The sequence below is a fragment of the Mauremys mutica genome, chromosome 1, assembly GCF_020497125.1.
Source record: "Mauremys mutica isolate MM-2020 ecotype Southern chromosome 1, ASM2049712v1, whole genome shotgun sequence".
NCBI classification, from domain to species: domain Eukaryota; kingdom Metazoa; phylum Chordata; order Testudines; family Geoemydidae; genus Mauremys; species Mauremys mutica.
Window position 1 is genome coordinate 42,843,803 of NC_059072.1, and position 12,114 is coordinate 42,855,916.

Consider the following 12,114-nt stretch of genomic DNA (forward strand, 5'->3'; position numbering starts at 1 on the left):
ATCTAGTCAAAAACTACCTTTCTGTGTTGGTTTACCGTTGAAATTTGGCTTGGATTAGGACTTTTTATATGAAAACATTGGATTTGCAAATTTCCAATTGTATTTCTCGCTTTTAAAAGTTTGAGTCTCCTTTAATCTTAAAATATGTATAAAGTACCTAATTTTGAAACTGCCTGACCATGTTAGTCTGAGTTGTTTCTTTACTTGTCCTCGGTGTTTTACAGATAGCGTACAATGCTAGCTTTTACAACGTGTGCATTAACTTAAAGTTCCACCACTTTGCATGGGTGTAGTTAAACAAAAAGCTGCTGCCTCATGTTAGCATGCATGACAAATAAGATGGGGGGCTTCCTTTGTGTTAGAAGTAGCTCAATAGTCCTAAAGGTCTTAACTTTGTCAGCTAGAATGCTTTTATCTATAACTATTATAAGCAATATACAAGGTAATGTTTAATCTTGACTGCGGTTTGAAGTGTTTTGTGATTTTTTTTTTCACTGAAAAACCACCTCTCCTCTACTCCCCTCCCCAAATTTTTTTCATTTTCTGTGTTTTATTGCAAGATTCTCTGTGCTTATGGGTGGCATTAGGCCTGACAGGATGCTGGGTAGAGGTTTGAGTCCATTCTGCTGCTAGCTGATTTTGAAATAGAAGTCATTTGTCTTGGGTTTTTTTTCCCTAACTCTTGCAGAGTTGATGGGGTTTTTTAACAAGGCTGTTTTCATTAGAAGGTTTTAAGAAACTTTGGACATAACTATTGGCAAAAATAGAGTAATTTGGTTCAGTTATATCTGTCTTGATAAAAGCTATCTTTTGCTTGGAATGTTTCACTTACGTTTTTTTCTCATAAACCTCTGAGATACTCTGTCATTCTGTTTTCTGGTGTGAGGTTCCTCTCGCTCTTTGAGTTGTACAGTTTTGAAAATCCATAAGGCGTTCAGCCATTCCCTTGGTGGCATGTAACATTGTTCAACATATTTCTTACTTTTAATGCAAGTGAGCCTCATAGAACCTCAGCCTCTTATTTCCACAGTCATCAGGTTGGCGGTTTCACTATGCTGTCTGGAATATGGCATATTTTTCCCCTCTAGATATGACTCTAATGCACGTGGTAGATAAGTTTTCTATGTAAGTCAGAGAGATTTTAACACCACTCTGTCAAGGAAAGTGGACTGCAATAAGTTATGGAAGCAGCACAAATTCTGAAGCATGGCAAAGTTGTATATTTTTCCAGTAATCCAGAAAATACATGCTTCAGTAAGAAGATGTTACATATGGTGACAGTGACCTCTAGCGGCCAAAGGGGAAAATTTCCCCAATACAGCCCATACTCATGATACCAAGGGTGTTGACAGCATTGATTTCTGATGCAATAAATCTATGAAACTAAGGTGTGGGCAGGGAGTAGAATATCTTCCTTTTTGGAAGGAAGGGGGAGATAATAACAAGGAGAGATCCTCCCTCCTTTAGAGGAGAGGAAGTGAATGTTGAACTCCGTTGGCACACACCTTTTCTTGTCAATGCTACTCCTGCTTCACGTTCAGGAGGAATGGTTGGGAGCCCCTGAATCTTCCCAGTCAGATTCAGGGGCTCCCAATCAATCTTCCCTGTGCCTCCTACAGTTCCTGCTTCAAATTCCTCTTCCTGGTGATTTGACTATAATCAAACCTCATTCTTCAGGGCATCAACCAGTCACAGGGGTCAGGAAGTGCCATCCCCACTCCCTGTGCATAATTGGCCAGATGTGTTTTGGTAGTTTTTCCTTTGGAGTATTGGGAATTGGCCTCATCTGAACTCTGGACACGAGATGGGATGGACCAGTGCTCTGAGGAGGTACATATAATGATCTTTCTTAGATGCCTGGCTCCTGTGTCTTGCTCACATGCTCAAAGACAAATGATCAGCAGATGTGGGGTCTGGAAGGAATTTCCCACAGCTCATATTGGCAGGTACACTAGGATTTTTTTCTAGGACTGTCAATTAACCACAGTTAACTCACGCGATCAACTCAAAAAAAATTGTGGGGGGAAAAAAAAAAGAATCTCAATTAATTGCACTGTTAAATAATAGAATGCCAATTGAAATGTATTAAATATTTTGGATGTTCTTCTACATTTTCAAATATATTGGTTTCAGCTACAACACCATACACAGTGTATGCTGCTCACTTTATATTTTTGATTACTAATATTTGCACTGTAAAAATGATAAACAAAATAAATAGTATTTTTTTTCAATTCACCTCATACAAGTACTGAAGTGCAATCTTTGCTGTGAAAGTGCAACTTACAAATGTGGGTTTGTTTTTGTTTTGCACTATAGTACTTGTAATGGGAGAATTTAAATACTATTTCTTTTGTTTTTTACAGTGCAAATATTTGTAATAAAAAATAAATATAAAATGAGCAGTGTACACTTTGTATTCTGTTTAATTGAAATCAATACATTTGAAAATGTAGAAAACATCCAAAAATATTTAAATAAATGATATTGTATTATTAACAGTGCAATTAATTGTGATTAATTTTTTTAATTGCTTGACAGCCCTAATTTTTCACCTTTCCTTGTAGCATAGATCGCTGGTAGGTTTATGGGGGCTTATCTCAACAATTCAGTTTCCTGACATTGCAGGTACTGCAAGCATTGGTAGCACCTCAGTCTCTCCTGTTCTTTCTCTGTGGCATATAACAGCTTGCTCTTTTGAGTTACAGTAAAGCATTTCAGTCCTCAAGTTATTGACTTAGGTGTAGAGGCAGCTGGATGAAATTGAATGCCTTGTGATGTACAGACTAAATCTAATAATGGCCCTTCTGGTCGTAAACTTTATGAAACTTCCTATTATGAACCCCTCCCCCTTCTTGCGAGGTAGGGAGGGAGCTCTAGCTCTGCATTTTGCAGGACAGAGGAGCTGAGCTTACACCTTCAACTCCTCCTCTTGTACGTCACTCTTCCAGAGCCCCAGGACTACACATAACATGCCTTCTTCCAAAGCATAACAAATTAAAAGAATGCACATTCTTCTCAAACAACCTAAAGACCATCCATCTAGCTAAGTGTTTAAATAAAGTAAACAAACTATAATATCACACATGCCATTAGAAGAAGCCCAGTTGAAAGTAAAGTGATACTATGCTGGAAGATAACTATTGTTCAAATAAACTCATTTCAATACAAAATTCAGTTGAGCTAAAGAGTTATCAAAAATGTATTCAGGCGGACATCTAAAAAGTAATTTCTTTCTGTCATTCTTTCACATAAGGATATTGTTATAAAGAATACATTTGTCATGATCTGAGCAAGATGAAAGGCGGTTCAAAAAAAAAAACAAATCCGCATCTACAAGTTAATTATAACTTCAGATTCACTTTGAGTGGTGACACTCAAACTGTAAGAGTTGAACCATCACATGAGCAATAGAGCGTTTTTTTCTATCAGATAAATGGAGAAGCATCAAAATTTAATTTTCCACAGTTATATGTGTCTGTCCATCCAGGACTAATGTTTATCCGTTCAAGCACCTCTGGAGAGCTCAGGAGACACAATCACAGAAAAATAAGATTTTCCCAATGTGAAACTCTCTATACATCCAATATTAACTTTAAAAGTTGTCTCAGAAAATCCTGAGTACAAAGATGGGTTATTGAATAACATAAAATATGCTGAACTATCAAAATGCACATATGCTGTCTCTAGGACAGAGTATTTTCAAATATGGAAATTAGAAGCATTGAAATACTTAATTAGGTAGAACCATAGACCAACTGGTGTATAATCCAATTTTGTGTACATAATCTATGTGGGGTAGAGGGCAGGTTCTAATAGACACTAGTTTGGGAGGTATATTACATGCCATATTAAAAACTAATGTTGACCAAGAAACATTGCCTATAACTTGAGATGCTGTATCTGCAGCACTGTTTAATACTAACAGGTTTGGTTTAATGTGCATTGCTGAGAGTAAATTCTTAAGATTGCAATTGTTTGCTATTGGCCTGCACAACAACATAACTGTATGTGCAATATTGTGTGCCATCTTGTCTTAGCAAGAAAGTAATTATGGTCGCTCTTGTGTACCATCTTGTCTTAGCAAGAAAGTAATTATGGTCGCTCTTGTTAGTATCAGAAAAATGTTACAGAATTACTAACAAGCCATGCTTTTTAAAAATACGCATTTCCCTAATTTTGAAAAAATATACTATTCTCTCCATATTTAGGGTAATTACTAGGTTTCCATTTGAGTATTTGTGACCTGCTCACCCTTAACTTAGCAAAAACTAAATATTCCTGAAATCTTCCTGTGTATCTGAGGTGAATGTCTTGGAAAGCTTAATGTTAACTTCCTAAAATATTTCCCTATACAGAAAGGACTATGGATATTCAGGGAAATTATAGCTTTCTTTTTTTTTTTTTTTTTTTACAAACATAGTGCTGTGCTGATAGCTGGTATTATACGAGTTCTTTTCCTTTAAAATACATGAGAAAGATGACATATGGACAATATTTTCAGCATACCAAGATCAGGATTAGTAAAATTTGTATAGGCACAGAGATCCTTGTAAAAGACATGACAAAGGTGTTTTGGCACTGTTACATTTTACTCCTTCCTGTGCATCTCAGATGGAATGACTTGGGATAAAATTGTGTAGTATATAACTAGGCACTATCTTATGTGTTTTGTTTCAGCTCCACCACCGCCACCGCCATCCAGAGGAGGACCCCCTCCTCCACCACCACCACCTCCACATAGCTCAGGTCCTCCTCCTCCTCCTGCAAGGGGAAGAGGAGCTCCTCCTCCTCCTCCTTCAAGAGCTCCCACAGCAGCACCTCCACCCCCACCTCCGTCTAGACCAGGTTCAGCAGTGCCCCCTCCTCCTCCAAACAGGATGTATCCTCCACCACCTCCAGTGCACTCATCATCTGCACCAGCTGGCCCGCCTCCACCGCCTCCACCACCAGCAAGTGGATCATGTGTGCCGCCGCCGCCTCCTCCACCACCTCCCCCTCCTGGTCCACCTCCACCACCTGGCTTCACTTCAGAGGTTGATAACCAATTTCCAGCTCCTGCAGGAAACAAAGCAGCACTCTTAGATCAAATCAGAGAAGGGGCCCAGTTAAAGAAAGTAGAACAGAACAATCGACCTGTATCCAGCTCAGGAAGAGATGCGCTCTTAGACCAGATACGACAGGGTATACAGCTGAAGTCGGTAAGTATCTACTGTTTGTCATCTTCTAAATTTCCAAAACTAATTTAGAGCAATAGCCAATGGGTTGGGTTTTTTTGTTTGTTTGGCATGTTGTATATTTTTTGTTTGTTTGTTTTTTGATAAATCCTAGGCCACTTTTCTTTAATATTATGTCTTGGCTGTTGCCACACCATAAGTAAAATTGATTCTCCATTTCTAATATTTATGACTCTTGGCCCACCTCTGAAATCCTTAAAGGAGATTTTGGCTACAAAACTCTGGTGTGATCTATGGTTGTGTCCATCAGAGAATTTTTCCATTATTTTTAGGCAAATCAAATTTTCTTTTTCAGTGACATTTTAAATAATAATAATTGAATAATTCTTCTAGATTTTAATTTGAAAACAGAAATTAAAATTTAATTTATTGGAATTATCTAGTGTAGATTTAACGTGCAGTCCCACACCTCTGATGTTGCCATCAAATTACATTTTTTATTAAATGTTGATTTAGTAATGTCAGCATGGCTCATGAGGTTGTGGTGACCTTTGCCAGGAGCATCCAGGCTTTAATAAAGTTTTCTGAAGAACTGTAGAGGATGAGTTCCATGGGAGACAACACCTGGATTTCTCCTTATGCTCCACTTCTCGTCACTGTTTCCCTGTCTTTACTGTTACACATCCTCATAGCTCTGCTCCAGCTTTCAACTCCTCTCCTAATTCATGTATACAAACACCCTTCGTTCTGACTGCTTTTCTCAGTCTGTAGCTCTAACAGTCCCTCTGCCAGTGCAGCAGGCATACTCATTCTTGTCAGATCCCTTCTCAAACCGCTCTGCACCATCTCTCATCTTGCTGTCACATAGTCTTTAAAAAAAAAACAGCAACAACAAAAACACCTGAATTTGTAACATTTGTTGATGGTGTAATACTCACATTATATTTGTTTCTTTCCTTACCCCGGATCCTTGCCTGGTCTGCTTCTAGGTTTTTCTGAGCATGTTCTAAGCTCTTTGGGACAGACCAGGTCTTTCTGTAAAGCACCATGCAAAAGTATGGAGATGTATAAATACTAATAGACTTGTTAATACATGGGTGCAGTACCCAATTTTATAAATCCCTACTAGGGAGATGCAGGATTTATCTGCCTAGGCTAGGATCTAGTCAACAAACTTGAGCAAAAAATTTTCATAAGTTTTCTGTTATCTCGAACATAGAGCATTATGCAACTGAACAAGGCTTGCCTATTCAGATACATTACAGAACTTTCCCTCAGTTGTGGAGGTCTCTTCCTGATGATGATGATGATAAGGCTTGCTGAGTTTAGTTGTATGTATTTAATCATCACTGTGTCAATCACAGTATTGACTAACTGGAACTATGTTGTCATGCAAAAAACAGTGGAAGAATTTGTATTTAGAAAACATGGAGTTTCCGAGCTTCCTTTTTTCTTAGTTTTCTTAGTTCTAGCTATATCTGAGGTTGTAGTTTCAACAAATGTCTAATCTCCCTCCATAATTGAAAATGTTTTCAATTTTCTAAAAGAGGATTTGCCTGGAAATATAAAGGTTCTCCGTTTAATTACATCATAGCATTGTATTCTTCTTTCAAGGTATCTGATGGCCAAGAGCCTGTGCCACCCACAGCTGCGCCAACCTCAGGAATTGTGGGTGCATTAATGGAGGTTATGCAGAAAAGGAGCAAAGCCATTCATTCTTCAGGTAGGTTTGTGGGAACTTTTGCTTTGGTTGTCAAAGTGTAGGTGTTAATATACTGTGGACCATGAAATGTTAATTACATTTGTTTTTTCTCATGATGACTGTACTGAATTTTAGATGTATAGTGAAACAGAATATGCCAGACCTAGCCACTTGCCCATCTGCAGTAGTCTAGCATACTTCATCAGGCAATGGCCAGTGTTTTGTACTTTGCAGTAATGCTGTATTGAAAATTACCAGTTAAGACTAGCCACCACCTGATGTAAAATCTTAGAATATAGAAAGTGATTACTAATTTATGTCTGATCTTAAATGTAATTATTTTGACCAGCCCAGTGTTTGGTGCAATACCAGATTGATGAACACTGCATACAGGAGTCCTTCATTCAGAAAAACCTTTTCTAATTGCCAGAGAGTCTGTTTCTAACTGTTAGAACTATAACTATGCTCTTTGAATGTCACGTGCTGCCCAAACAATAAGTGACTATCATCACTTGCTCATGCCTGCCTTGCTGCAATTTTTAATGCTTGAGTACATGCAAAAAATAAGGTTTAGGATGATAGTTTTTGGCTAGTTTTCTCACTATCTTATTGTTAATGCTGTGGGTACAGCTGTTTTGCTGTATCGCTTCATTTTGCCAAATCTTCCCTTGCTGCCTGCAGATACCCCTACTTTGATATCCACAGGTCACTTTGCAGTTTGATTGTGTGTGTGAACATTTTGATTAGTTTTGTTCTATCTTTGTGTGGGAACCTTCTAATTTTGATGTCCTCTGCAAACTTGATCACTATCGAATTTACTCGAGAGAAACATCACAAGGACATTAAGTACAATGCCATGCCCTCCTTAGCTGATTTAAAAAAACAAAAAAAAAACTTCAGCTAGTCAAAAAAATAATTCTAGAAATTCTAGCAATTCTGGACTGCACTACCACGAACAGCAAACAATACTATTTGAAAACTGAAACATACTTCACGCTTAGGCAGATATAGCTTCACCAGAGGCGGCTCTAGGCATTTTGCTGCCCCAAGCACGAAGCCGCGAGACCAGCAGACCCTCCGCAGGCACGCCTGCGGGAGGTCCTCCGAAGCCGCGGGACCAGCGGGCCCTCCGCAGGCAAGCCGCCGAAGGCAGCCTGCCTGCCGCCCTCGTGGCGCCGGCAGGGCGCCCCCCATGGCTTGCCGCCCCAAGCTTGGTTTGCTGGGGCCTGGAGCCGCCCCTGAGCTTCACACACAAGTTAGAAGTATTCCATGAACCGCAAGTGCTCTGTGGGCATGATAGAAATACTTTTGTCTGTTTTTGAAGGGAGAAGAAACCCCTTTGGTAGGAGTTTAAATTTGGAGAGGCAAACATTTAACTTGTTTTTTTCATTTTTGCAAAAGTAGAAAATCTAATTTAGAACGTATTTTTCACCCTACCTCACTCAAAGAAAAAACGTGAGGGCAGGAGTATTTGAAAATATATTTTTTACATTTATATCTAAAAATTGTTTTGTTTTGTTTTTGTTTTTCTTCTCTGGAGAAGAAAACACCCAGAACTGGAACTCGTATATTCGGTATTGATAATAAGAGCAATTTAGAGTTGAGTTTCATTTCTTGTGATGCTAGTAACTATACTTCAGCTGTGCAGCTACTTGATTGATTTCTAATGGAAAGATCATATTCTTTGTCATGTAAATACTCAAATGACTGTTCATCCTCTTCTAGATGAAGATGAGGATGAAGATGATGAAGAAGACTTTGAGGATGACGACGAATGGGAGGATTGATCAAAATATTATATTATTATATATATATATATTTTTAAGGTGAATGAAATACTAAACACTACTTTCTGTCTATGGATTCTGTAAAATTATCATGTAAATGTTCTACCAATTTGCTGTATATTTTTGTTGCCTTTTGCTTTTTTATTAATCTGTGCAATACCTCATTTAATCTGTAAAGGTTTGTCATAATCCTCTACAAAGCTACTCCCTGTTAATGTGTGCAAGTTTACATCTGGATGCTCAGTGTACATGTGAATACTTTCCATTCCATCAATAAGGGAGTTTAAATGTAATATGTGAGACTGACAAAAACCTTAATGTAATTTAGTTATAATGCAAGAAGGAAAACACTATTTTCATACCCTACTTTTCTGTATCTAAATTTTCTTATTAAAACCTAGTATAGTACTACATTCTTTAAGTGATGCAGCTCTTAGTTTATTTAGCCCCTTCATTTCGAATACAATGCTACATGAATGTTGAGGCTGATTATAATATTGCACGGTTTTCAATACATCACAACATTGCAGTTGTTCGAATCTTAGCAGTATGCTTTTCGTAAAACTACAAAAATACACAGCTAGTTATGAAAATTAATAACTTACCATTATACTGTAGCAATATTGTCTGCTATTGGATAGCAGTGATATTTTGAAGGCTTTAATTAAGGAACTCTCTGCCTGAGATTAAACAGGATGGCTTTTTACTATAGCAATGGTAAAGGCATCTTTGATGCAAACCAGTTTAGTCCTGCTGTCTTTCAGAATGAGGAAGAGCTTAAATTGCTGGGGCTATACTGTAATCTGGCTGTTGCTACAGTCATTTGATTTATTTTTTAAATCAATTTTACGTATTTTTTGGGCTGAAGGGCTGCGTTTAATGCTTGCTTCAATAATGTTGGGTTTAAATTCATTTTAAAATGTGTAGGGCACTAGTATACTAATAAAGTAAACTTACGTGATGTTACTTTGCAGTCTTTATGGGTTATGGTAATACCAAACACTAAGACACCAGTCCTACACTTAAAAAAAAAAAAAAAAATTGAAAAGCTTATAAATCAGAATATACACTTTAAATATGTACTGAACTTTATTATTGCAATATTCTGTCTGCATACGTTGGCTTTAAGACCAAGAGTTGTGATAAAGATCAAGGACCCTATTCATAAGAATAGTGTTTGACAACATAATTGGAAAATGGGTTTCTTGTTTCACAGCTTTCACCTTTATATAAGATGTACTTAATAGTGAGGTAAAAATTGGAGTATCTGCCTATTAAAATACACTACTCTGCTTTAGCCTGGGTATTTAATGTCTGCAGCACTAATTATTGTACTTGCAGTAAGATTTAGGTAGAAACTCTTTTTAAAGAACCATATTATCTCACTGCTACAGAATGTTTAGTTAAGTCAGTCATATTTGGAGTATAGTTAACACATAGTATCTTGAGACTTTCTGACTATAGTCAAGGTACCAAACTGCATTTAAGTTATCCAGAGTTGTATTGACTGAAACCCAGTGTTTGCCTGATCTTGACAGGCTGGACCTGCATGATGTGGCTTGGGATTTCTAACCCAGCTATCTAGTCTCTAGTGATCAAGTACTTAATCGGGTGAGAAGAAAAGAATTTAAAAGGTTATGTTGCTGAAAACTGGTGTGAGAGGAGTTAAATTATTCCAGCGATGCTAACTCCCTTCCAAGTGTAACTTAAGCATGTAACTTGGGAAATCTCTTCCAAGTGGTCTCATTTTCTTGCAGTAATATTCACTTTGCTCTCTGCTGCTAGAAATACTTCTACTGGCTTTGCTGCTGTAATGGCTTGAGCATTCTGAGTTGACTATGGGTGAGGCTTGGGGAAGCTACTGTCCAGTGGGTTTAAGAATGTCCCTATGGAGAATATTCTATGGCTTTGATATAACTTCTAGCATTTTCTCTCTTTTATAGCATTACGGGCATTTTAAAGTTAAGTGGACAAGGCCCAGATGTTCTCCTAATACGTTGCTTAATAGGGTATGTTTAACCCCTGTGGAGTTGGGATTTCTGTACTTTAATGCATAATTAGCTTTCATCAAGAAATCTCCATTCCCTGTGTTGGGAGAGCTGGAAGTTAGACACTGTATACTTGGGATAACTATGTTTGATCCATGGATCACTTAGCAAAGAAGGCATTTGATTCTGATCTTCTATAAAAATATATCCACTTTATTGCACAAAATCCAAATTAATATTTGCTTAAATCTGCAACTGCAATTAAACTAAAATAATGTCATGGCTGCATGTTTCAGTGCTCCACCACTTGCACTATGGGCAGAAGAGTGTTTCATGGCATTGATTCACTATCGCTTAAACATTGTAATGAAGGCCTCTCTATATACTCCAGTTAATGACTGTGTCCAGATAGCCTTAGCAATTAACAAACTAGCATGAGGCTTCTAGTATCTCGACACACTGTGCATACACAATATCAGCTAGCCACTTACTGTACGTATGGAATTCATAAGAACTTCTCAATCATTCAGTTTTCCATTTATCAAATTGAAATTTTTAGTATGTGAATTTTTGAAATGTACAGTGAATAGGATGTTGCACTGGTGGCAATTCATCATCGAGCATAATAAAATTAATTTGACCCAAATAGTGTAAAACTGTGTAGTTTTTTTTTAAGTGTTAACTGTAGCACAGCTTTTAAAATAGCTCTACATATTGTTTACACACTTCAAAAGTAATTTCAACTGCTGAGCCAGGACCACAAAGCAGTAAATAGTCCCCTCAAATCTGAATAGTTCTCATGTCTGGAAAGTTGGATTGTGCCACTGAATAAATACATTCTCTTACTCATCGTAACACCCCATCCTGCTGGCAAATGTGACAGCTGCTCAGCAGCTCCCTTGGAAACAAGTGCTGCTACAGGCAAGTGCAATAATGAATTAACACTTCAAGGTCAAACAATTGTGGCTTGTAAATCCAAACTTTGTACCTAATATTGCAATGTTTGAATTTCAGAGCACCATTTCTTACCCCAAAAAGCATAAAAAGAGTTTGGGACTTTTTCTAAACTATGAATTGAATCCTTATCCTCCCACGTTTGCAGTCTCATGCCTTTCTCTGCTGTAATCTAAACATCTCCATTCCTAAACTTGGAGATCCAAAATACCTCCCAATAATCCTAAGTGTAGGGCAAGGTAAATTCAAGTTATTAGTTTATGTATTTTTAAAACAACATACTAATGTTAACATTCTCTCAATTTAGTTAATATTGAGAAATAAGAATGTTTTTATATTGAATGACAGTATTCACTAGGATTACTTTCAAGAGTTAAATGTGTGTAGGAGTCTTGGGTTTTTTTATACTGTTGCCTTTTCATCACAACAGCTTTTATCTAATCGTTAGAGGAATGCCTGGTCTAGTTAGTAAAGTTCCCGAAGTTCAAGTACAGTGATAAAGTCTT

The 12,114-nt window shown here is 37.5% G+C and overlaps 1 protein-coding gene across 4 annotated transcripts in view; it reads left to right on the forward strand.

Annotated features, from left to right (window-relative positions):
• Positions 1-11,296, forward strand: part of WASL (WASP like actin nucleation promoting factor) — an 80,201-nt gene extending 68,905 nt beyond the window's left edge. For all 4 annotated transcript variants that reach the window (XM_045031224.1, XM_045031210.1, XM_045031205.1 and 1 more), the window contains exons 9-11: positions 4,681-5,201; positions 6,792-6,900; positions 8,605-11,296. In XM_045031224.1, coding sequence (XP_044887159.1) covers positions 4,681-5,201; positions 6,792-6,900; positions 8,605-8,666 — 692 coding nt within the window. In that variant the 3' untranslated portion in view covers positions 8,667-11,296. The remainder of the gene's footprint in view (positions 1-4,680; positions 5,202-6,791; positions 6,901-8,604) is intronic.
• Positions 11,297-12,114: the final 818 nt, after the last annotated feature.